This window comes from Meles meles, chromosome 2 (genome assembly GCF_922984935.1).
Source record: "Meles meles chromosome 2, mMelMel3.1 paternal haplotype, whole genome shotgun sequence".
NCBI classification, from domain to species: Eukaryota; Metazoa; Chordata; class Mammalia; order Carnivora; family Mustelidae; genus Meles; species Meles meles.
In genome coordinates, this window is record NC_060067.1 from 153,172,845 (window position 1) to 153,198,768 (window position 25,924).

General features: G+C 48.0%; 1 protein-coding gene across 3 annotated transcripts; it reads left to right on the forward strand.

Moving 5' to 3' along the window:
* The first annotated feature begins 469 nt into the window (after window positions 1-469).
* On the forward strand, window positions 470-22,377 carry PNOC (prepronociceptin). Of its 3 annotated transcripts, none has more exons than XM_045997449.1 (4): window positions 470-537; window positions 10,558-10,714; window positions 18,728-19,178; window positions 21,998-22,377. In XM_045997449.1, the coding sequence occupies exons 2-3, from the start codon at window positions 10,589-10,591 to the stop codon at window positions 19,127-19,129; spliced, it is 528 nt and encodes a 175-aa protein (XP_045853405.1). In that variant the 5' UTR covers window positions 470-537; window positions 10,558-10,588; the 3' UTR covers window positions 19,130-19,178; window positions 21,998-22,377. The 3 variants fall into 3 exon arrangements, with proteins under 3 accessions (XP_045853405.1, XP_045853404.1, XP_045853407.1); XM_045997448.1 differs by lacking the exon at window positions 470-537 and adding an exon at window positions 774-807; XM_045997451.1 differs by lacking the exon at window positions 470-537 and adding an exon at window positions 774-807 and having other exon boundaries at window positions 18,728-19,046.
* The last annotated feature ends 3,547 nt before the right edge of the window (window positions 22,378-25,924 follow it).

Here is a 25,924-nt window from a genome sequence, read left to right on the forward strand (position 1 = left end):
TACTAACAGAATCTCGTTTTTCTCCCCACAACGGTCCTGGGAGGTATCACACCCATTTTACAGAAGGAGGTCCCGAGGTTCCCCAAGAGAAGTAACTTGTTCTGACAGGGGAGCCAGAATTTCAGACACTTCCTTCTGAGTATAAAGGCTCAGCATTTTACATTGTGTCATGCTGTGGACACCTGCGAAAATGCCTCCTGGCGTGACCCATGGCAGGTAAGAGCCTCTCCCCTGAGTGGCCTAGTTACTGCCGCCTGTGGGGTAGGGACAGTGGAAGGGGCTTGGCTTAGCTCAGTTCTGGGCTTCTCTGTGCTGGTGGGAGCTTGGCGTGAGAGTCCCCTCCTTCTGCCCAGTCCCTCTTCTTTACTCCTCAGGCAAAAATGTTGTTCAAGGAGACTCTAGGATTGGGGTCCGCCTCGTCACTGTCACCAGGAGCCTTTTTTTCTGACTGACTTGCCAGAGCTCCCCATCAGTCCTCGCCGTGCCTCTGGAAGCAAAGGGAAAGCAGCTGGGGGATCCTGGCAGGAGAGAGTCCAGGTAAAGCAGGCTTGAGAATGGATGGGGGGGTGTCACAGGTCTGAGCACAGAGCCAGGGTGGGGGTGGGGGGAGCAGGGAGCAGCCAGGAAGGATTGTAGGTTCTGCTGCTCGCTTGATTAAGGGGGTCAGCGTGTGTATGTGTCATCGAGGTGGGCAGGGAAGGGGAGGGCTGTGCGTGGGGTGGGGGGAGGATATATATACGCCGGTGTGGCTGATACGGCGGAACCGAGCCTCCCAGCCGAAGGAGCCAGGCTACCCACAGCTCTCAGGTAGGCAGCTGCATGCGAACCCCAGCCCCAAGACAAACAGCTGGGAGCCCCGGGAAGGAACACGGCAGCCAGGGGCTCTCTCCTCACCCTCTCTCCTTTGTCCAGGGTGGATGCTGCTGGCCTCCTGGAAGATTATTTCTCCATTCCTCTTACTTTCAGTGCTCAGACAAGGGGTGGGAGGGGAGGGCTGAGGTTTTTATCCTGAAGAGAGAGATGCAGAAGAAGGAGCTGAACTTGGAAACGAGAAAAAGTTTTGATTCTCCGGTTGTGGTCCCAGCTATGTCGTTGTTATCTGCTGGGAAAAGGTGGATGCAGGAGTGAGATGAGGGGAGGAGCAGGCACTGGGGCAGGGGGCTTGTGCGTGATTCCTCTCTCTGGCTGACTTCCTTTCTTTCCTTGCCTCGGAGTGCGGAGTGTGTTCAGGCTGGTTTTTAGCATACCACTGAACTTGATCTGGAGTGGGATTTTTCCGTCCTACGGGAACCCTTCTCCCTTATGCACTGAATAGAAATTGACAGTAATGATGTGGGGGAAGTGGGACCCGGGGCATCACGCTCGACCCGTACAGTGCGGAACGCGGCCACTGTGTGTGAGACCCATGTAGATTTCCACAGGGATGACCTTGGACTTCCAGACCCTGAATTATGTGGTGGTTTCTTCTTTTTCTTTGCATGTTTCTCCTCCTGCCCATCTCTCCCACTTAAAGGTCTCTGCTGAATATGACGTTCAGAAGTCATCCAAACTCTCGTTCTTTCTCAGCCTCCTTTTCTGTCTCCTTTGTGCGTCTCTCTCCCTCCCTCTCTCTCTTTCTCTCTCTCACTCACACACACACACAAATACTCTCTCTCTCTATCTCTCTGCATATCTCGCTTCCCCTCCCTTCATACCCATGCCTTCCTCCCCCCATTTCACTCTGAACACGGGTAAGTTCTGGGGGAATTTCAAGTAAAGCAGGATGATTCGGGAGATGGACTATTTAAAGCAAGCTGCTTTGGACTTGAATACCCTGATCCTGGGCTTAAACATCTGTGTTTCGCTTCCTCGAGCAGCCCATAATTGCCCCAATTATAACCAATAACATTGTTCGGCAGACTAACAAAAGATGAGCTTTGCATGGCATTTGCCAGCAAGCCTAAACCAGAGTTTTCAACATAGATGGGGGGAAAGTAACTGCCTGGCTTCTTATCAAAACCTCCCAAAGAAATTGCTGCTCTTTCTCACTGCCTGTGGGTAGCTGCCACACGCACACTCCTTTTTCGCATTTATAAAGTGAGGCAGGGAAATAGTCAATACACTTCCACTGATGCTGTGATACCTTGAACAGAAAGGATCAGTGTTCCTCTGGGCTTGCTGAGTCCTCTGCAGGCGACGGTGCCTGGAGACCGTCCTCAACCACCGTCTCTGTAAAAGGAGCAGCTTCCACCAGCCCATGCGTGCTGCCCCGTCGAGGGTCCTATGCTGCAGCCTGGGGTTTAGGGGTGCGGTTCTGTTCTCCGCGAGGGTGACAGCCCCTGCTTCAGCAGCGGAAGGCTGAAGGTACTCAGGGATTCAGAGAATGCGGGAGATTTTGCATTGTCAATGAAGGGAGTCATTGCAGGATTAGGCTCAAACCCGTGCTCTCTGGAGCTGATGACAGGAGCTGTCACAAAGCCATTCTGCATTCAATCAATCCGTTATTTATCATCCACACTCCACCAGGCAGGAGAGGCGGAGTGGGGGGGGGGGGTGTTCTGGTGGATTCAACAGAGGTAATGATAACAGCCCTTTACGCTCATGCAACGATTTACATCTTCACGCTTTTGCACCCATTATCCCCAGCAAACAGCCCGGTGAGCTGGTGTCATTGTCTCCGCGTTGCAGGTGGTGAAACTGAAGCTGAGAGCTCTGCTCCGCACGGTGTCTGGGAGTCTGAGCCCTGGGAGGACTGAGTGCAGCCTTCCTGGCTTCTGCACACCTCCCACTTTGGGCCAAGGGTGCTCACCAGTTAATGGGGGCAAGGGTCAGACAACACGAACACAGTGAAACAATTAGAGGACAACGCAAGGTTGGATGTAATTAAGTCCTAAATTGCATGGTCCAAACAGCGAGTGCTGGAGGAATTTGGAAGAAGGGGCACTTGCTCCCGGATTCCAGAGATTCGACCTGGGCAGGCAAGGAGGTAGAATTTGGATGGGTTGAGGGCTGCAGCAGGGGAAGTGGAAGCCAGGACAAAGCCACAAAAGGAGGGCAAGGGAATTAGCCTTGATTGAAACCTACTATGTGCCAGGAAGTGAACTAAACTTGTCCACATGTTTATTTTATGCTAACATCCCCTCTCCAACACATGCACATCCAGGCGTGGTAGGGATGTGAAGGTTAGGGTGAGTGTTCTATGCTTTTATCAACAGGGTTCAATGAGCTCCACTCCATAGCCCCATGGCTCCTGAAGCCCAGGACAGAAATTTTGCAACTGCGTCTGGGGGGAGCTACTCATCAGACATTGTAGGAAGGGAATGGGCCCTTCTCAGGAAACAGGAGTCCTTCCGACAGCATCTTGGAGCAGTTTCAATGGCTGAGAACTCATTAAGCAAATTGGATTTTCTTGACGTTTTTATTTCTACGCCTATAGGTGCTCCCACTCTCTATCCTGAGGGTTTCTTACTAACCACAGACCTTGAGATCTGGGGCACACCAGTTTGGGGGGTGAGCCGATTTTCTGGGCATCTTCCTAGATAGGCTCCAATCACGTTTGGTCTTGACATTCTGTGATCTTGTGGTTTTTCAACTGTTAGCTGCTCCCTCAGCATTGCAGAAACGAGGCCTGCCCAGCTCTGAAGGGCCTGGCTTGGCCGATGAAGTGAAAGGTTTGCTCTCAAGGAGTCTAAGTCTGAGTGAAAATGTCAGTGAATCATCATACAGCCAAGGCTCAGAGCCAAGCTCCCCTCTTCCCACACTCGTCCTGTGCTTCCTCCTCACCCCCCACCCCCATTCATCATTTCATTCATTCAGCCAAGAAGCGTGTGTGACATTCATGATAGGAGGCTTGTAGTGCTAAGTGTCAAAATGTCCTCAGCTTCGTAGGATCTCGCATCCCTGCAGCTGAACACTAATGAGTTTAGGCCCCGGGTCTCCCAAAGGGGTGTGGATGCCCCTGTGATCCACTGGGCTTTGGGAAACTGAAGCCTTATTTTTTGTTATCTTTCCTAATTGGCACTTTAGTGGGTTTTAGAATGTATATAACTTACAAGTCAGTTGGGAATGTGCTCACAACTGTTTGACTGCTGGGGGCAGAAGGCTAGAAAAGTCTGGAGAGTGCTGGTCTGGATTCATGACTCTTTGGCTTATGTGTATTTTCTAATCTTTATGAAAGAACATTCAGTGATTTTAATATAAAAGTAAATGAAAGCTTTTAAAAATCCATTTAAATTATTTTGACCACCTATGTGGAACCATAGGCCAGAATCAGGAAGATCAAAGTTCAGAGGGATCCCTTTCCAGCTTGAGGCAGCCCTGACAGGAAATGTGTCTGTTGCGCCTCTCCAGGTCCTCTCTTGAGCCCGGGCTGCTGCCCTGAGGCCACTTCCTCAGGAAACCCTCATCTTCCCTTCCTCTTCCCTCCTCCCTTCTTGCTTCCCCTTCCCAGGACAGCACAAATATCTGGCCACTTAACAAATAAAAAATACTAACCATCTCACCCAACTACCCCTTTCTGGAGAAGGGGAAACTGAGGCCCGGAGAAAGAAAGGGCCTTGCTCCAGATCCCCCAGGGAAACAGAGAGCAGAGGCTGGAGCCCAGGACTCTCTCATTTCTAAGCACAGGGCTCTGGCTCATTCATTGCTCACCAGCACCAACCCTATTTGGTCTGCTGTGGGGGGTGCGGGACATGCTTTGCCCTCCACCTCCTCTATGCTCACTCCCTCTTTGCAGGTGGAAATTCAGAGCAGAAGGAGGACCTTTTTGAATGTAAGTGAGAGGAGGAAAGGCCACTAAAGAGGCCTCCCTCGGTAATAGCTGGTGAACTAGCAAAATCCCACGTAGGACTCCTGTCTACCATGAGTCAAAGAAATGAAGCATGTGGAAGACAAACCCCTGTGCCTATGGGCAATAAGAAATTCCTCTGGGAGGGACAGGCAACAATAAGGACGTTGCAATAGGTGAGAGGGAGCTCAGAGCTCAGGATAAAAGGGGGTCGTTAGGATGAACTCACCTACCCAGAGACAGACAGCAGCAGAGATCCCTGAGTGGCCTAGTGAGAGCAGGAGTTCGGGAATCAGATGGGCTTGAGGCTCCCCTCTGCCACTCCGAGTCATTACTGCTCTGTCTTCTCAACGGTAAAATGGGGATAATAGCACTTACCCCACAGGATGGAGCTTACAAAGCAAATAGCCCAGCGCCTGGCATATCGTATTCTAAATATGAGAGTAAGGTGATGACGGTTGAAGACAAACAGAAACTGGCCCAGTGAGATCCCTCCAGAACCGGCCAACCGTTCCAAGCAATAGCAGTACGTAGAGTTTATGGTTTTCCAGAACACACCGTTTGAGGTCAGCACGTCAGAGTTTGAGTCGTGGCTCTGCTATTTATAAACTAGATGGTCTTAGCCCAGTTGCTTAACCCCTGTGAACTTACGTTCCTCTCAAAAAGAAGTATGTTCTTAACCCTTGGTTCGAGGGTTGTAGAAGAATCTAAAAATCTTTTGTGACTTGTAGAGAATAGTATCTACACGCGTGGTTGCTGAAAAGAACAGAGACGTACACGTACATGCCTCTAGCAGGAAGGCTGTCCCTCCCCCCTTCTCCACTAAAAGCACCAAACTTAAACAGGCTTTCTCAGAGGCCATAAGATGAAACTCAATTAACTTCCAGCTTCATACGTAATCCTCCAAACAGATAAGCAACTAATTATATTGCCCTGGGAAGCAAGATTACATGCAAATAGATTAAGGCTAAAACACAGTGGTATTTTATCTCCATAAGCAACAAGGCACAATTAAATTTATGAGGTGTCATTACCGAAATAAGAGGTAATTAAACATTTCTTTATTCAATAAGAGATGTCCAGATTATAGCAGCACCACATGGAAGTGTTAGCCGAGTGTATTTCGCTTGGTTCACCAAGCAAAATACAAGCCAGGTGAAATTCAAACGTATTCTGGGCAGTTCTATTTACTGATGGTCGTTTTCTTGCAATAAACCACCTCCACCGCCTGTCCTGATCCCCATTTTGCAGTTGAGAAGACAAACACTTGCAGGTAAAATAACTCGCCCAGAGTCACACAGAGGATAAAGATTCAATGTATATTTATTTATATTTATGAATATATTAATATTAACATATTAATAATCATGAATCAGCTACCCACCCTTCACCTTACTTGGCACTAACTGATACACAGAGCTACAAGAAAAAGCACATCGATGTTGTGGAGATTTCTTAAAAATGAAAAACTTCTACTGAGCTTCCAGAACAGTTCACCATCTAATTCAACCTAGAACACAATGGTACTAGGTGTTGTGAGGAGTACCAACAAAACAAAATACGGCCCGCTCTGTGAGGATAATTAGATTTATTTTGAGCTTTCACTTATATTGGCCTCACCCAAACATGACAGCCTTGGAGACAGACCTGTGCTGGTCCCATTTTAAGGATTCTTGGAATTGCGGAGAATAAAGAGCTTTGGGTATGGATGGGTTTTAAACAATAGATGGAGTCACTTGTTCAGAGTGAGGGGTGGGGGGACAGCAAGGGTAGGGAGGTTGGAGCCTGAAAGAGAGGTGTCCCGTGGACCCGCCGGGAAGGCCACACAAATGCCAAGTAGATTCGAGAAGGTTTGCCAAGTGCCAAACCAAGGACAGCTCACATTTTATATGCGGGAAAGCAACCAGACGCATTTTACATGCTAAATGTCCCAGGAGCTCATCCTTTTCCTTCACCTCACCCTAAAAACCCATTTACCCAGAATTTGAGATAACAAGCATCAGTCAATCCACCGGGCATTTCCTGAATGTGCAAGTAGCCGCAGTTAATGAGGTTCATGAAAAACCTCAGCCGGAGAGCATTTCATTAACAGCTGTCACAAGTTATCAGCTCAGCCTATGCAAACATTATGTATTGCAATTGTGTATGAGGAAGGAACCCGTCCCTCTTCTCCTAGCCTTCCCTTTCCTCTGTGACATGCAGACACTGCCACCATGTGCCCAGAGAGGGCACAGCCATGCCATTCTGGACAAACGTTACAAAAATGTCTCCCAAAGAGAAGGATTGAAATTTAGTAGAATAAGAAATGGACAGGCAAGTCTCAAATTAAACAAAAGACATAGGCAGTCCTCAGTTTAAGACACGTGTTTATATGACAGCTGTTTGGAATTCAAGACGCATTTTCTCTTCAAAAGAACCTGCGTGATGAGCTTCTATAGCTTGTGTACGGACACCTATTTGACCTGCAAACTTAACATAGGACACTACTCCAATCGCGCCTCACAGCCCCTTGTAACCAGGCTTCTGCCGGAGCGTGCGTGGGGCTCAGGGTGAGAATGGCATCTTGTCTCACTCTGGAGAACACTGTTCCCACCCCAACCCCCTCGAACTCAACACTCACCTAAGAGACATGCCGTCAGTCACACAGATCCTGAAGCGGTTCCTGTGCCATTAGATTCCTGGACCCAGTGTGGCCAATGCTCCTGGACACTCCTCAACTCTCTGTGAGCTAGGGAGAAAAAGAATGCTCCTGAGATACTTTGCAAACATTCTGAGCACCTCTTAAGTGCCAGAAATACAGGGAACTGTAGAACATGGTCTCTGCCTTTCAGAAGTCACCATCCAGGGGCGCCTGGGTGGCTCAGTGGATTAAACCCCTGCCTTTGGCTCAGGTCATGATCTCAGGGTTCTGGGATCGAGCCCCGCATCGGGCTCTCTGCTCTGCAGGGAGCCTGCTTCCTCCTCTCTCTCTGCCTGCCTCTCTGCCTACTTGTGATCTCTCTCTCTGTCAAATAAATAAATAAAATCTTTAAAAAAAAAAAAAAAAAAAAAGAAGTCACCATCCAGTGGGACAAACAGACACAGAAGTCCAAGCTTGCAGTATGATGTCACAAGTGCCATGCAAGGGACGATGACGATATCATACAGTGAAGGCTACGCTTTGGGCTCTTCCTTTTATAACCTTTTATTCAGGACTGGTTATGTGCCAGGAGCCGTTTTAACTGCTTACGAATACCAACACATTCATCACCGTGTGAAACAAGTACTGTGATTGTCCAAGTTTTACGGATGAGAAGCTGACGGGTTGAGTTGCGATACAGGATCTGGACCCAGCCGGTCTGTAGTGAGGAGCAGATGAGAAAACGCGAATCACAGCTCGGGGACACAGGTCTGTTGTGCCTGGCTGACAGGCCCCTGAGGCTCTCTTCCTTCCCACTGTGAAGTGCTGCTTCCCCATGCCTTGAAGCAGAGGAAATTCATCCAGCTCCATCCAGGGTTTGGGAGCTGGCTTCCCAGAGGGGCTAATTCTTGAGGTGTGTACCAGTATGAGTGGGAGACAGGTATTCTGGGCAGAAGGAAGAGCATGGGCCAAGGTTCAAAGGCATTAAGGACAGGATAGAAATGGGAACTCTCCGTGATTCACTAGGACCAGAGGGGATGCCAGTGTGAACAACAGGAGACAAAGTTAGAAAACGTGGGCAGGGGCAGTACGCAGTCCCAGTGGGGCTTAAGTATGACATGACGTCATCAGACTTAAGTATGAAGTGACGTCATCAGATCTGGAGATGTCTTAGATCTGGAGATGTCCAGATCATTAGCTGGACTAATTAGAAGGTCATCACAATAACCAAGATAGGAAATCTCAGCTAAGGAACTGGCCCTTGGGATAGAGAAGAAAATGCATATGAGAGGTTTCTTTGTATCGGGGTTTGTCTTCATTGTTCATTAGCCCCGGACCCCCCATCATTTGGAGGGTAGAGCCCAAACCCTTTGGATGGCAAACAAGGGCTGGTTCCATCTGAGCGAAACTTCTCTTTCCACAGGGAGCTTCCCTTAGACCATGAAGGCAGGTGGCCCTGGGACACCAGCCTGCTCGTCACCCCCTCGCAGGCTGTGGTCCTAACACCTCTAAGCCTTTCCAAAGCTGTTTCCTGGGCCTCTCACATGTCCTCTTCTTTCTCCTCTTAGCAAACTGTTACTCATTCAAAATCCATCTCAAATGTCCCCTCATGGACTTAACAAACACGATTGAGTATCTTTTCATGGACATCCTCTTGTTATAAGCTACTTGGATGACACAGAACAAGGCCAGTGGTGAATTCAACTGCAGGACCCACTTCCTTCTTTTGTTGACTTGCTCCATTCCACGCCCATCTTCCTCCGGGGACTCTCAGACTTTAGCATGTATCTGGATGCCCTGAGGATCCTGCTAAAAAAGCAGCTCCAACTTCAGTGGTTCGGGGTTAGGACCCTACATTCTGGATTTCTAACAAGATCCCTTGTGATGCTGAAGCCAGTCTGTAGGCTACATTTGACGAACAAGTCTTATTTCTCAGTAGAGTCTGATGAAAAATCAATAAAACAATAATTTTTATTTTTCTAGGCTGGGCTCTTTGTTGAGGTAAAATTTACGTACAGTGAAATGCACAGGATTTAAATGTACAATTCCATGGGATTCAGCAAATGTACACACCCCTGTGACCCATACCTCAGTCAAGAACATTCACAACATTCCCAGAAAGTTCCCTTGCTCCCCTTTCCACTTAATCCTCCAAGTAAAGCTGTTTCTACAGGGACACAAACCGATGCAGACCAAGGAAATAGCTTTCTGATTCAGGAGGCTTGATCACAGAGTAAATTTAAAGAGAAGCAGGAAAAACTGTACATCTCTCAGGCAATCCCACATAAAGAATGTCAATGACAGGGTGCCTGGGTCGCTCAGTGGGTTAAAGCCTCTGCCTTCAGCTCAGGTCATGATCTCGGAGTCCTGGAATCAAGCCCCACATCGGGCTCTCTGCTCAGCAGGGAGCCTGCTTCCCCCTTTCTCTCTGCCTGCCTCTCTGCCTACTTGTGATCTCTGTCTGTCAAATGAATAAATAAAATCTTAAAAAAAAAAAAAAAAGAATGTCAATGACTGATCTAACTAATGATGGTTGGAGCTATTATCTTCACCTCTTGGTTCATTTTTCAATAAAGAACCACACACACCCAGACCGGTGTTTTGCATGGACGAAAGTAGTGAGCACAGAGGCCCTGGGATCAGGAAGCTAGCTCACACCTTGCCCAGGAAACAGACAAAGGGCCCGGAGCAGAGAGGTCCCTGCTGAGACAGAAGGCTGGCGGGGGGGAGAGACAAAAAAGTACACAAGTCATTCATAAATCTCACTCTCGCAAGGCACTTTGCAAACCTTCCCTTACAGATCTGAAGTCTTGGCAACCGCCCTGTGCCAAGACAGGTACCGCCATTCCCCTTTCATAGCTATGAAAACTGAAGCTTGGAGAGACCATCTTAGGTCACACACTGGTAAGTGGCAAAGTGAGGCCTTTAGCTCCCTGGAAACGCTTACGCAGGTTGAAGCCAGCCAGGTGGCAGGGATCACAAGGGTGCTCTCCCTAGGAGCCCAGACACTAGCCCCTGCCCCAAGGGGCAGGCCCCCTGTATCTTTGCTGACCCACCTCCTTCTGGGAGGGGAATCTTGGGCTCTGGTGCTATCTCCTCTGGTGCATCCCCCCATGTGAGGGCCCCACAGAATGGCTCTTCTAATGGCCGCCCATCCTCTCTTGTGTTTTAGCATTTTAGCCCCCCCTTCCTGCTCCTGCAGCATGAAAATCCTGCTTTGTGACCTCCTGCTGCTCAGCCTCTTCTCCAGTGTGTCGGGCAGCTGCCAGAAGGACTGTCTGACCTGCCGAGAGAAGCTCCGCCCGGCTCTCGACAGCTTCAGCCTTGAGGTAGGCCCTGGAGCATCCCCCTCTTCTCCTCCCGCCTTCCTCCAGACCCAGAATGAGAAGTTCCAGCCTTGCCCAGAGGTCACATGACTCACCTGGTGTCACGTGGTCAGCAGGCCCCAGAAGTTGGGCCTCCACATCTTCTAAGTGCACACCCTGACATCTTTCCACTTTTCCACATTCAAATAAAGGCCTACGTGTGAAGCTATTTTGTTCCCATTATTAAAGTAATGCACACTCATTTTGGAGAATTTGGCAAATTCAGAGAAGCCTGTAAGAAAGAAAATTACCTTTAATCCCACCTGTCAGAGAAAGAACCCTAGTTTTTTTACTTGCTATATTATACCAGCATAATTTCCCCATGTTATTTTACTTTAAGTTCTTTCTTTCTATGAATACGGCTTAGTTTGTCTAACTCTTCCCCTCCTATTGAACATGTACGTTGCCCTCCATTTTTGGTATTATAGATAATTCCACAATGAACCCCTAAATGTTTCCTCATACTTTAAGGTTTGAATTTGAGGTGCAAATCTGGCATTAGATTTCTTCTCACTAAATAGACTGCTTTCTCAATGCGTTCATGTCAGTCTAAATAGTTATTCCTCTATGACATTCAGTATAACCCAATTATTTTTTCTTGGTAGTCAAACTTCTTTCAAAAGATGTCATATTTGGAGGTGCCTGGGTGGCTCAGTCTTTAAGCATCTGCCTTTGGCTCAGGTCGTGATCCCAGGGCCCTGAGATCGAGCCCCGCATCAGGGTCCCTGCTCAGAGGGGAGCCTGCTTCTCCCTCTCCCTCTCCACTGCTTGTGTTCCCTCTCTTGCTGTTTCTCTCTGTCAAATAAATTAAATCTCTAAAAAAAAAAGATGTCATATTTCAAACCCTTCAATCTTTATTTTTTTAAGATTTATTTTTTTAAAGATGTTTTTATTTATTCATTTGAGAGGAAGAGCACTAGCCCAAGCAGGGAGAAGTTCAGAGGAAGAAGCAGAAGCAGACTCCTAGCTGAGCTGGGAGCCCCAATGCAGGGTTCAATCCCAGGACCCCAGGATCACCACCTGAGCCCAAGCCAGCCACTTAACTGATTGAGCCTCCCAGGCGTCCCTCAAACTCCTCAGCCTTTAAAAACAACCAAAAGTAACGACAGTCCCTTAAGCAAGTGTTCAAACATAGATCATACCTTCACATGGGCTAACTCACCAACAATGAGCAGATGCAGCCCCTACAGACCCAAACACCAAGCTCTTCCCACACCTGCTCAGTGGTTTTTGAGCCGATTTTCTGAACAATAATAACTACCATGTCATGAAGAGCATCCCCAAATAACCCATCCAAAGTTTATACTTCCTTCTCATTCATCCATTGTGGTTTTTCTGAGCATTTGCTGTATGCCAAGACCAGAGCCAGGCCAAGGGATCCAAAGGTAAGCAGACGAATGGAGTTTGCAAGCAGTGGGAAAGAAGATCCCACAATCCCTCCAAGAGGGATTAATTATTGGGTGCTGGGGAAGCACAGAGCAGCAGCCCCCATCCTAGACTTTTGGGGCTTTTAGAGGAACAGACATGTCTAAGGAGACCTAAGGAATGGGAGCGGAGAGGCAGGGAGAGTGCTCCAGGGGGTGGAGCGAGGCAGGGAGCACCCAAGCAAATACATGGCCCGGAGGCAAGTGGCATATAAGGAACTGAGAAAACTGAGTTTGGGGGGAATACAGAAGACTCACAGGCCTTTGCTGTGCAGCTCAGAGAGGTTTAAAAGTGCATCTACAAACTACTTTTCCATGGTCTTAGTAAACAGAGCAGACAACTTACTTTATGTGTAAACCAGTGACCGGTTGATAATCTGATAATCACCACCCTGCTCAATTCTCAATTTGCCAACTAGACGAGACGGAAAGTTATGCACAGTTCTGCCTCCTCTTTTTCTACTTCCTGTTGGGTTCCTGTTCCTCTCCCCACTCCGTAAACACAAGTGACCCCCTCCTCCTCTCCCTCCTCCTTCATCCAATACTCCTACTTCAAAACTCAGATTAAACTTCACCTGTGAGAACACTGTGCTCATTCTCCAAAGCCCCCAGTACAGCCAACCCCTCGCTCCTTTGTATCCTCACAGATACCTGTGTCTGCTAGTCTCTCACCATAAAGTATGAGCGTCCTTTTCTGATTGTGCTGGGGATCCACAGTGCATGGCACAGAGCCTGACAAAGAGCTATGGAAATTCCAAGACTACAAGACCCTTACTTAGTCTCCTAATGGGTCCATACCTTGCAGATGCAAGAGAATCTGGAGCGTGTTTCCATCCCTCCCTACCACCTAAAATCTCAGGGGTCCAGACAACACTGATAGATTCTTCTTTGAAACAGGCCAGAAAATGGCCAGTTAGAGCCTCACAGCGAGGGATAAATCCTTCAAAGTGCCTGCTGACCCTCAGAGGACCTGACTGCCTGGTTGTTTTGTTTCTAGTTTGTATTCGCTTTTAACCTACTTTTAAAAGTTTGATGAAATGCCTAGAATGTTGGCAACCGCATTGCATTTCCAAATCTTGCAAGCCTTTTCCAACTCTGTGAATTATGGGGGCTGGGGGAACTTAGATGTTTCAGCAAGGATCACCTTCCCAATCCCGCCACTAAATTATGTAATACTGAGCTATTCCCCGGACCCCTGACATCCTTGGCTTTATCAAGAAGTTCCATGTTTCTCACTCCAGATCAATGGTCCAAGTATGGCTGGCTTTTTGTTAGACTATCATTCTGGTCGGTAAATGACTCATACACCCAAACTCATTGCGATGTCTTGGGCATCCTTCCACTTAATTATGAATGGTGCTTATGCCATCAGCTTATGTTCAAACAACTAGATTCACCGAGTTGTTTTTAGAGGCAAATGAGAAGGTAACCCTCAAGGCCTGGGAAATTAATTTACAACTTCCTGAAACTCGATTAATAGCAAAAGAAACTAACTTCTAGTGCTTTCTACCCTCCCTTCAATACATGAAAACTCTTACTAGTTGATTTGCAGTAGGAGTTCATAATATGTTTTTCTCTTGCACTATTCATCTGCCTCCCTGCTAGTGTTAGCCCTCAGACATTCTAGCAGAACCTCCTACAGAAGTAGCTCCCAAATATCTCTTGGTCAGAAGTGATTTGATTCTTTAGGGGCAGAAACTTGGCAATCTCGATGAGCCTCTTCTTTTCCTTCCAATGGGCTCACGTGCCTCTGTTTCCCTAATGTTCGATCCCAGACATCCAACGGCCCTTTGCTCAGTTTCCTCACAAACCCAGCTTTACAGATCAATTTGGCACCAATCTGAGACTTTCCAGATGCTCATCCACGCTCTGGCTTAATATAGCAATGTCATCCGTGTGGGCTGGGAAATGTGTCTAGCTCACTTACTAGGCCATTAACCAGTCTTTGGAAAGAGGCCGGTGGGTCCCTTAGACCGGAGGGTTAGGCATTAAGCTCATTTGTCCATCTGCTGCTACAAATGCTGTTGTGAATTTGGCTTCCTCGCATTTGCCCAAAACCTTCTCCTAAATCAAGAGTTGAGATGATTTTGTTCGCATCTAATTCCTCTAACAGTATGTTGAGTCTCTGTATAGACCATGCATCTGGTTTGATCATAGATTTGCATTTTCTCTGATTGACACCTAATCTAATTACCATCTGGGCTTAGCAACCCAGGGGCTCACAGAAGATCTAATAGCCTCTAGGCTTAACAACCTCCACCTGTTCTTGTAAATGGAAGGAGCAGAATCGTTCCACAAGCATTTGGGGCTCCTATTCTGCGGGTAGTGGACCAAGTCTGCTCCAAGTCCATGTGAGCTCCAAAGTTTTACCCTTCTGCTGGCTTTCCCAGTGCTCCCCGTGCCTTCCTGCTCTCCCCTTGACCCTGTAGAGTAGGACTCCTCACACTCGCTGTTGCGGACACTTCAGGCTGGATAATTACAGGAGGCTGACCCGCACAGTGTAGACTGTTTGCTGATCCGCACGGTGTAGGCTGTTGGCCAGCATCCCCAGCCTCTGCTCGTCGGCTAGCAGTAGCATATCCCTTCCCCCACCCACCCTATAACAACCATAAATGTCTCCAGACATGGCCAAATATCCCCTGGGGACAAAATTGCCCCCACTAGACACCCAGGGCTTTAGAGTAATCAGCCAGTAGGATGATGATCTGAAAGAGCGTACAAGTTGGTTCTACCTGCTTTTCTTCAAAGTATTTCAGGAGCAAGCTAAATACAGACCCAAGCAACCCTCCCTCTGAAGGAGACTCTGACCGCTGTATTGTGGGATGACCCATTCCTCCTCAAGGCAAGTTCCAAAGTAGGAATTTTCAAAGTCCAGTCCAGCCTCAGACTCACCTGGGTGTTTGCTAAAAAATGCCGATTCCTGGGCCCCACCCTGGACTTACTAGATGAGCATCTCCAGGAGTATAGATTAAGGATCTGCGTTCTAACAAACCAGCAGCAGTCTTGAAGAACCCCCAGGTTTGTAGCTACCTTTGTGTTCAGGTCTGCCCTCCCCACCTATGGAAGCTGCTTCCCATTCATTCTTTCATACCCAGTGACACTGTGGGTGTGATAAGGGGATTTCTCTACATCACTCTGCTGAGTTGGAACTGATACTAGTTCTGTCAGCATCTCTGAGGAAAGTCGAAATGGAAAAGACATGCTCACGACGTGTGTCTCAGCAGGGACCACCGTCACTACCTCTGGCGAGCCGGCGGGGGGGCTCCCACAAGGGCTGCACCTTAGAAAGCTTATCGGTGAAGAAGAGCAGCACTCCCACTGGCTTCTGTCTCTTTCTCCTCTCTGGTCCGGCAGAAAACGAGCACTTTTCCCATCAGAGCTTTATGTTTTAGTCTCGCAAAATCCTTACTCTTGTACTCATGTGTACTGATTTGCCTTGCAAGGGCACAGAGCTCATGGAATAGGAGATGTCCTGGGTTGGAACTCAAGACATTTGGGTTCTTGTTCGGGTAATATCTTGTCTAACAGTGTAGTTTGGGACGCGTTACTGAACCTCATCATAACATGAGAACATGGACTATGTCAGGGGTTTCCAAACCTACACAGGTAGCCCAGGATTACCTGAGCTTTGTAAAAAATAAGTTTTAAACCCTGTTCTAATTCCTCAGGAATTTAACTGGCTCTTGAATTCTGTCTTTTTTTTTTTTTTTTTAATTAACACATAATGTATTGTTTGCTTCAGGGATACAGGTCTTTGAATCATCAGTCTTACACAATTCTCGGCACTCCCCCTAGCACATACTCTCCCCAACGTCCAAAACTCTAAGGGGCGCCCTGGTGGCTCAGTTTGTTAAGCATCTGACTCTTGATTTCAGCTCAGGTCATGATCTCAGGGTCATGGGATCAAGCCCCACCTGGCATCAGGCTCCACACTCAGCACGGAGTCTGCTAGTCTCCCTCTCCTTCTGCCTGCCGCCACCCCCACTCTCTCATTCTCACTCTCAAATAAATAAGTTCTGAGAGGATTTGAATTCACACCCAGACCAAGCAGAAGAGCAGACTTAAGGGGAAGACTGTATATCAGATAATTAAATTCGCCTGCTAGTAAGAAAGACCTAAATTGACAGTGGCTTAATAAGATGGAGATTTGGTTCCTTGTGAGGAAGTTGGGAGGTAGACAATTCAGGGCCAGTATGACAGCTCTGCCACAATGCCCAGGCTCCTTCTCTTTCTACTTTACCTTTATACGGGTGCCCCTGTCACAGGGCTTCCGTCCCCTGAGTCACTTCAAGACATCAAAATAGCCAGTTGAGCACCCGCCAAAATATCCACATTCTAAGCAGGAGCCTGGAGGAAGGGAAGAAAGAAGGAGAAAAGGATGCCTTCCCCAGGTAAGTCAGCCTTCTGCTTTCCCAGAAGCCACGCCTGGTCACTTCCAGGTATATGTCAGCGACCACCTCCAGCTACAAAGGTGTTTGAGAAACTTATGGGTGGTCTTCAGGAAAAAAGCAAGCGTTCTGTTAAGAAGGAAGAGGGGAGATGAGTATGGAATGGACAACTGGCAGTCTCTGCCCCAGAAGGGAATTTTTTTTATTTACTTATTTGACAGACAGAGATCACAAGTAGGCAGAGAGGCAGGCAGAGAGAGAGGAGGAAGCAGGCTTCCCGCTGAGCAGAGAGCCTGATGCAGGGCTCAGTCCCAGGACCCTGGGATCATGACCTGAGCCGAAGGCAGAGGCTTAACCCACTGAGCCACTCAGGTGCCCCCAGGAAGGGAATTCTTAACAAATTGCATTTAAAGTGCTAGTCAGACACTTTGGTGGACGTACCAGATAGGGATCAGGGAAGTGTAGAGAATTCAATAGATGTCAGGTGCTGGATGTACAGACCCAGGATCCCCTGAAAGAAATGACCAAAATCACAGCAATGAACAGTCACCAAGGGGCAGATTGTAAAGAGAGATGAAAAGGATCTTAAAGGTAGAATCTTAGGAATACAGGAATAAAGAGCACAAACAGTCTGAGAGGTGAGTGCAGTGTCAGAGAAATTTCAGGAGGGTGTGGTCTGCATTGTCAAAGGCAGCACAGTCTGAGAATGAGGCCTAATTGTACCTGGTGACTGTGAATTCACTGGTGGTCTTGGAGAAGGCAGGTAGTGGAAGATGAGAGCGGGAAGCAGATTGCAAGGAGATGAGGCAAAAATGGAAGATGCTGAGACGGAGGCATGAGTGCAGACCACATCTTGGAGAAGCTTGATGGGGACAAAAGAGGGTCAGGGTCAGGGATGGTAAAGAGTTGTAGGAGGAGAAGTAGGAGTTGTAGGAGAAGTAGGACTGGAGGAGCCGTTTTGAGGGGTTTGGTGGGATGGCTGTAAGGTGTATGACTTTGCTGCAGGCACATCGCACTCCTTGGTTAGGGATCAGGTTGGAAACTTTGCCCATATTGGCATCTATGCTGCTCTGAACACCAGGGTTAGGGTTTCGCTGCCCAGATAGGGGGTACCAGCCACACACACCAGTCTCCTGATGTCCCACAGCTGTCCAGACAGAGCAGTAACTCTTGATGCCCTGTAAGCCAGGTAAGAGCTCCAAGGTTTGATGAAGAGCTCCATGGCTGCCCATGACGACAAGGTCAAGTTAAAGTGGAATTTTTCATCTGGCTGAGGACAGAAACACAGAGAAGCATTTGGGGTGAAGCCAAAACAGCAATATTAAGAGAAGTTGGAGGTTAGATGCTTCCAAAAGACCTAATCAGAGATAGGAATATGGGAGGCAGGGCCAAGGCCAAGACCATTCAGGAGGGGTGTGGAAACATCACGGTCAGCCTCTTGGTCTAGACTAGAAGTGGGAGACACTTGCAGAGACAGAGCAGCACCAGAAGTTGCCAGGGGCCTGGCAGGTCCACTGAATAGCATCTGTTGGCCCCTCTTCCCCAGCTAAACCTTAATGCCAACCTGCCTACCTTCCAAAGGATCTTGAGCCTCATTTTCCATGACTGAAGCCCAGGTAATGATAACTAGTATATATGGGATGAAAAATGAACAACACAGGGTTCATCTTAACATGGTGATCTTAAAATAGCCATGCAGATTTAAGTACATGCTTTGACATCCCCACCTTCTTAAACCAACTGGCCTCTCTCAAGCCTGATAAGAGAACAAAATAAAATTTTTCTTTATGGGTGACCCTTGTGAGTTGTTCTTGGCTCCTAAAACTCAGCTAGGGCTCTAACTGGGTGTAGCTTGGGGCACTCATTCTGCATTGACTTTCTGTGTCACCTGGGTGAATTAATCTCACCTCTCTGAGCCCTGAGTTTCTTCATTTGTGAAATGACAGAGCTGAGGCAGATAATTTTCTGTATCTCTGCAACTCTGAAATTCTATGAACTTAAGTAATGCCATGTGAAAGCGCTACACGGTCCTTAATAAAGAGATGCTTCAGAATCACTTGCATTGGTACAGATGCGGACTTTGTATCCAGTGGAAGGACTTTATCTCATTGCCTTGGACAGAGAGACATTCCCAATCCTCCTTTCTCCCACCTCTGTCTTTGCAGGTGTGCATCCTTGAGTGTGAAGGGAAGGTCTTCAGCAGCCCTCTCTGGACTCCATGCACCAAGGTCATGGCCAGGGGCTCCTGGCAGCTCAGCCCTGCTGACCCAGAGCACGTGGCAGCTGCCCTTTACCAGCCAAGCGCCCCCGAGATGGAGCTGAAGCGTATGCCTCGCATCAGGAGCCTCATCCCAGCCCAGAAAGAGACAGAGCCTGGCATGGATGATGCTGGAGACATGGAGCAGAAGCAGCTGCAGAAGAGGTTTGGGGGTTTCACCGGGGCCCGGAAGTCGGCCCGGAAGTTGGCCAACCAGAAGCGGTTCAGTGAGTTTATGAGGCAGTACCTGGTCCTGAGCATGCAGTCCAGCCAGCGCCGGCGCACCCTGAATCAGAATGGTCATGTGTAGCCGGAAGGGGAGCCCTTCCCAGCTGCACCGCGTCCCTTTCAACCCATGAGTGAGTTGGGTGTGAATGAGCTTGGGGTAAAAAGAAACCTTATATACCCAACTGTCTTAGCCTTCCTCCCACGCCTGGAAGCACATTAGCCCCCAAATACATACACACACCGCACACCGCCTCAAGGTGTTCGGCTCCTGGGAGGCGGGGGAGGTTTATATTCACCTCCCTCCCCACCCTCCCACCCGCCTCCTACCCACCCCTTCTCTAGGGAGCAAAGATTTCCCTAGCATTGTTGCTTAAGGCTGACCACTGCCATTTAGAGATTGGTTACCATGGGGATAATAGTAGCATGTTAAGATAACTAATTCCTCTATAGCTCTCCAGGAGCTCAGTTACTATGGGGACAGTTAAGTGGACTAATCTGCCTATCCAGTTGCCATAGCAACCATTCAGTTCACCTTTCTTCAGAGACCATCTCTAAGAACCTATAGCTGGACCTACCCCTAGCCATTTGCGGTCTGATTTCTGTGGCCATGATGTTGCTATTTCACCTTCGAAGACAAATTAGCTCTCTACTCTCCTACCTCCTGTATCTCAAGGGGGCTGCATTCCACGGAAACCACTGCCCTTTCCCACCTTCCACCTGTCAAGAAGTTCTCATTAGGACCAGGAGTTACACTTTCAGCTTTTCTCTCTTCCACTCCTCATTTGTCCATCCTGGCACCTTGCCAGTGATGGACTGAGTCCCTGAGGTCAGTGGCAACATCACTGAGCAAGGTGTGGAGAATGTGGCCCACCTGACCAAGTAGTTTTAGACAGAGACTAAGAGATCGGCATCTTTCTTCACTTCACTTCTTCCCAGGGGCCATTTTTGTTTTATTTTTGTTTGCTTCCTTGCTTGCTTTTAGTCCTCTCTCCCTCCTGTTCTCCGCCCCCCCCCCCCCCCACCGTGGGAATGCTTATACATGCCCTGTATTACAAATCAGGTAAAAAAACATCAAAACTCCTAATTTATTGCCCAGTCATTACAAACTCCGCTTTCCCCAGCCCAACAACCTGTACAGAACTTCAAATGGTATAGGAAACTAGCTCAGTAGAATTTTCTGAAAAATCTAAGAAAATCCCACCCATCAAGCATGTGTGCCTTAATTCATATATGGGAATTTGATTATCTACAGAGCCTCATACCTCTTCTTTAACTGTCTAGAAATTACCCTAATGGAAAAAAACTAATCATTTGGTCAAAAACATTCCCCAAACATTACCCAAGAGGGGCTTTTCCCTGACTCGGGGCATTAAAAAAAAGAAAAAAAGTCTACATATGCTGTTTTATTTTGCTTCCCATGTGTCAAAGGTAGCCAGATCATTAATACTCTTCAAAACGTATTAATAAAAATGTTAATCTTTGGCACCCACAATTCAGCATAGGGACAGCCCACATAGATCTTTGCAGGTATGCTGGTTTGCAGAAGGCCCATTGCCAAACAGATGTCGGTATTAAGTTGTGAGGAGAAGGCGGCCATGTGTATTTTAGCAGAATGACTAATCTCCAAAGGCCCTGAATTAATCCGCACCGTTTTTGAAGTCATACTCTTGGATCCTTCACAAGCATCCTGTTTCTTCCTAAGCCATATTTGCACAGTACCTAACACAGTATATCTTTCAGAAGGGGCATGGATTGAATTCTTTCAAATCTAAGACATTCTTTCTTCTTAAAGTGGCTCTGAAGGAACACTGAGGCTCTTGTCTAATTCCGAACCACAATTATTTTCTTTACCTAAAGACAGTTTAAAACCAGTCACATTAGCAGGAATCAATTTAAAAAGAAAAAAAGAAGAGAGAGAGAGAGAGATTTCAGCTCCTATTCAGACAACTGATTTTGCTAGTTTTCTATTAAAGTTCCAGCTGAGAGGCAGTGAACCGTAACTGGTAACTAGCTTTTGTCTGCTGCTTTGCTCAAGATATAAAGTTCTTGACGGAACCATTGGAAACGTTAACCAGCTCAACTGGGTCTATCATTGATTGTTCTCCTTCCTCTTTCTGCAGCCGTCTCTCTGTTTCCTTTTTTTGCTCATGTTCATGGTGGCTGAGTGCCAATAGGAATATGTACTTACGAGTCCACACCAGGCAGCTTAAATCCTATTTTCATTCACCTACGCGCACACCCCAACCAGCCCTACACATGCCCGAGATGTCTCCATCGTGGGGGGTCCTGATGCCAGGCTGTTCTGGACTTCTGAGATACCCAACACCAACCTATACTTGGAAGGCTCAGGAAGTGGGGCCTCCTAACACCGAAATGGGATAAAGAACCCTACTCAGAAGGTGTAATGATGTGTTAGGAAGGAGGGACATTGACATGCAGGTCCAGTCCTAGACAGAACTGTGCCAGGGGGTGTCTAGTTCCTGTCCCTTTCCCTGTCCCTCTTCTTCTCTATCTTCTGCCCCACACCTTGACCCTTCCTGACAGTGGAAAATGAGCAGATTCATTCATAGTGAGGAACTGTTGAAATCCGGTTTACAGAGCCAGGTAAGAGCTATAAATGAGGACACTATTTAGCCTCAAGAAATGAAATTACTGCACATGGATTCCAAAAACCAGGGATCAGAGAGCTGTTTCTGGACATGGGGCCTCTGCTATGCCTTTCAAGTCCCAGCTCACAGAGCTCCTCTTTATTTTGTGAGTCCTGCCAGTAGACTTGAGGCCAGAAAAATCAGGTATATAGAGGAAATTAGGGAACCTTACTTGCTGCTTTAAAAGCTCTTTATTTGGTTGATAAGCTTTTCAGTGCCTCCCTGCTATTGCTCAGGCGAATAGGATTGAAAGGTCAGAGAAGCTATTGGGTTTGTCATTTTAATCATTTCTGTCTCCCCAGGTGTCCAAGTGATCCCCAAAACAGCATGTCTCCAGCCCCAGACCTGCCAGTTGGGAATCGGGACTCCTTTCCCAAGGCACTGAGGCAGGCTTTGCCTCCTGGTCCCCGTTCCCGTCCCCAGGGCGGAGAACCTCCCCATCCAACCCCTACTCCCTCACCCCCCCATGGCATGTTTCATGATAACCTTGTTGCTACATCAGAGTGTATTTTTGTAATTCCTCCAGCTAACATATAAACGACCCCATCTTTCCTTCTCACTCCCCTTTCTTCTTCCAGGGGTGGGTCAAAGGAACAGGAAATCAAGCCTGGGGTTTTGACTTGTCACTGCCATAACTTGTTTGTAAAAGAGTTGTTCTTTTGGACGGATTGTTTTAAACAGATATTTCTCCATTAAACTTCTACTGAGCAAATGGTTAATAAACTGGCTGGCTGTTTTTAAGTGAGGTCACTGAGAAGCCCAGACTCCAGACACGCCATCAGAGCTGCCTCTCTTGGGAAGGAGAGGCAAAAAGCACATGGCCCTGCTTGATATAAAGCACGACAGGGCAGGAACACAGGAGCCTAAACGCCCTGACTGCACTGCGTCTCGGGATCCAAGTGCAGGATCGGCACCACTGTTGGGGCAGCACCCCATTTCTGACTCAGGAGGGATTTGCATTTTTAACAAGTACCAGGTGATGCAGATCTTGCTGGTTTGGGGCCACCGACTGGAGACACAAGAAAAGGGGCAGAGCTTAGAAGAGCTTGCTGGTATCATTTTTATCTCCAACATGTTAAGGTACTGTCAGGTGAAGAAACACACCCAGACAGGGTAAGCAAGAAGAGTCAAACGTCTACAGTGTAGACCAAGCGATGGGAAACCAGTAAGGGAGGGTAAGGAGCTCTTCCGGGAAGCTGGGGAGTCCTGGTGAGGGGCGTTACTACTGGAACTGAGGGAGAACTGTAGCTCCATCCCCCAACCCCGAGCCCCGTAGCCATTCAGACATTGTGTGGTGCAGGAATGGCCCGGAGATGCAATACCCCAACTTCTCTCTCTCCCGGCCCTTCAAACTCCAGTCTGGTCTCACCTGTTGGTCAAACCCAACTGGAAGCTGGCAAGTTAAGAGTGTGTGCATGCAGCCATCAAGGTGAGCCTGGGAGGTGCCAATGCAGCAGGTGCAGCCAGAAGTCACAACCGATGTAGAGGGGCTTGGGCAAACTGCAGCTCAGTAGGGGATTCTACTGGGACTTTCTGGGGGGCGGGTGGCAAGGAAAAGGGGGCAGAAAGAAGCCCTCTGCTCTACCACAAGGCCAGAAGAGCACCCCCGTACCAGGTTTACCAGCTGCTGGGGCTTGAGTGACATAATCTGGCCCTAGGGTCTGGGGGCACTTCACTCTCACCATCAGGCCCCGTTAGGGGTCCCTAGGTCCCACTCCCAGAAACGCTTGGGTCCTGGAAACTACATACAACCGTCCCTGTACAGCAAGGATGGATGTTACTTTGTTTCCCACCCAGACCAGTTTTATTTAGCCCTTTGGGCCATCACAGGACATGGGATCAATGAACTCAGGGAGCGCCCCGTGTTGCTCCCTGTGGTTAGAACCCATCCCATAAGCAGAATATGACTTTTTCCAAAGTCATCAAGCAGCTCAGGAACACAGCCAAGAACATATTCTCCACTGTCCCGTATACAAGCAGTACAGAAAAAGGACTACTGCCTGAGTTACAAATCTTAGTGCCTTTATTTCCCAGTCTATGACCTTGGGTAAGGTCTTTAGCCTTTGTGCCTTCCTCTTCTCATCTGCAAAATGGGAATAATGGAAGCACCTCTTTCATTGGGCTATTCAGGTAAGCACTTCGTTATTCACGCAAGCACTTGGCCTGGTCCCCTCCCCGGTAATGGTCCCTGTTACTGTAAGCTAATGAATGTGTACGCTTGGCCCAAATGCCATCATTTGTTTACCACCAACAGAATTCTTATCCTTTATAGGGGGAAGAGGGTAGAGCAACAGGCACACATTAAATCAGACAATGTACCATTTTATTCCTTATAAAATATATTTCATATTGTTGCTGTAAAAACATTACATTTCACATTTTTTAAAAAAATTTTTTTAACAGTAAAAATAATACTTGGAAGACAGCTGGGGGGAAAGGCGCCAATAAGACAAATTCACAGATGGGATTTATCTCCCTCTTCTCTCTCCCTTTTTTTTTTTTTTTGGCCCCTGGTAAGATCAGAACCTGGGAGGATCAGAAGGTAACAGGACAGATTTCTTCAAACAACTGAAAGTTTTCCAAATCAAAATTAATAATGTCCTCCAAGGTGTCACGCTACAGGCCTACCACCATAATGTGGATATCGCACAAGAACGCACTCTGAAATTACAAAATTGCTTTCACAGCCAGCTTAAAAGCCACGTAATTAAATCCAAGCTATTTTCCTCTCCAATCAGGCCATGAGCTTTGCCCCTGTGATCTCACTGGACCACAGACATCATTCACGGGACTCAGCACTGAATGAGCGCAGTGCAGCTTCCATATCATTAAGGCTGTCCGAAGCAGGCACCACAGACTCCAAAGGTAATTCCAAGAAATACCTGGAAGAGGGGTAACATCCCTGGAATAAATGGTTTCCCCAAATCACTTCTTTGGAAATCAGTCCTGTTAGTTCCAAATGCACATCTGTGGAACCTTCACTCCTGTCAGATTCTGCAGCCCAGGTGGGCTGGGAAGTAGGGAGAAACGCGGAGATAAGAAAACAAGCGTAGTTGCTGATCGGTTCACAAGCCACCCCCAACCTCTGGGAAGAAACAACTGGGGCAACCCCAACGACAGACCACATATCAAGGACCAACACCACAGCCACAAGATGGAGGAGTGGGAGGACAGAGGCCAGAGGAGGCCACCACCACCAAAAAGGAGAGAGGAGCTGACAGGGACAGGGAAAGCTACGCCAAAATAAAACATTAAAAAACAAAAATCAAACACACACAAAAAAAAACCCTCAGTTTTTAAACTGTTTCATCCATTTTTTTTCTCTCTCTCTTCCTTTGCTGCCTCGGGTACCAACGACAGGATTACATCCAGTTATGGCTCCACGGTCCAAACTGAGGGGGGAAATGAAAACAGCTTTTCTAAAGACGAGACTCAGCAAGAGCTGTGATGAAGGAGGGAGGGGAAGACTGCTCGGCAGAGTCCTCGAGCCCCAAACGCTCCCTCCCCTCACTGATAAGATCTGAAGATGGACACTGAGGGGAGGGAATGGAAGCGAGGGGTCAGGACAAGCGATGACCTGCTGTCAGCTTTTAATTCTCAGGGAGGTGGAAGGGACAGGAAGGAGAACCCTGGGCCGCCTCTTGCTGGCCTGGTCTCGGGCTTTAGGGACAGATTCCACATACTTTTTTTCTTTTTTACTAAATTATAAAAACATACCCCATCACCACCAAAGACACCCTATGGGTGTCTTTCCCTCCATCTCCAAAGCCGGGCCACTATCACTCATCACACCATCCTGCCTCTAAGCTTGGCGTGTTTGCTAACACTCAGGGTGTCACAGATTGTCAAGTGCCTGCACGATTCCCACGTTAAGTGGCCAAAGGAGCCTCGAGAGCCAGGGAGTTGCACCTGAGAAGAAGAGGACGGCCTCAGTGACACCCAGGGGATGGACGCTGCTGCCCAGCCACAGGACAGGGGCCTTGGTGGGATTCCTGAGCCCCTGACCTCTGGGATGCAGGAGCAGCGCTGGTGCCCCAAGGTAGGTGGCACCAGGTGGCCCGCTCTGGCCCGAAGAAGTCTTCAAAGAAAGTGGAGCTCCCAAACAAAACATGCCCTCCCTTGAGGGCTAAGCATGTCTGATCTCAATTAAGCACAGACGGGAGGGCACTGAGCTCCCCACCTACATCTCCCTTCACATCAACCAGAACAGCTTTGCTAATTTACTTTGC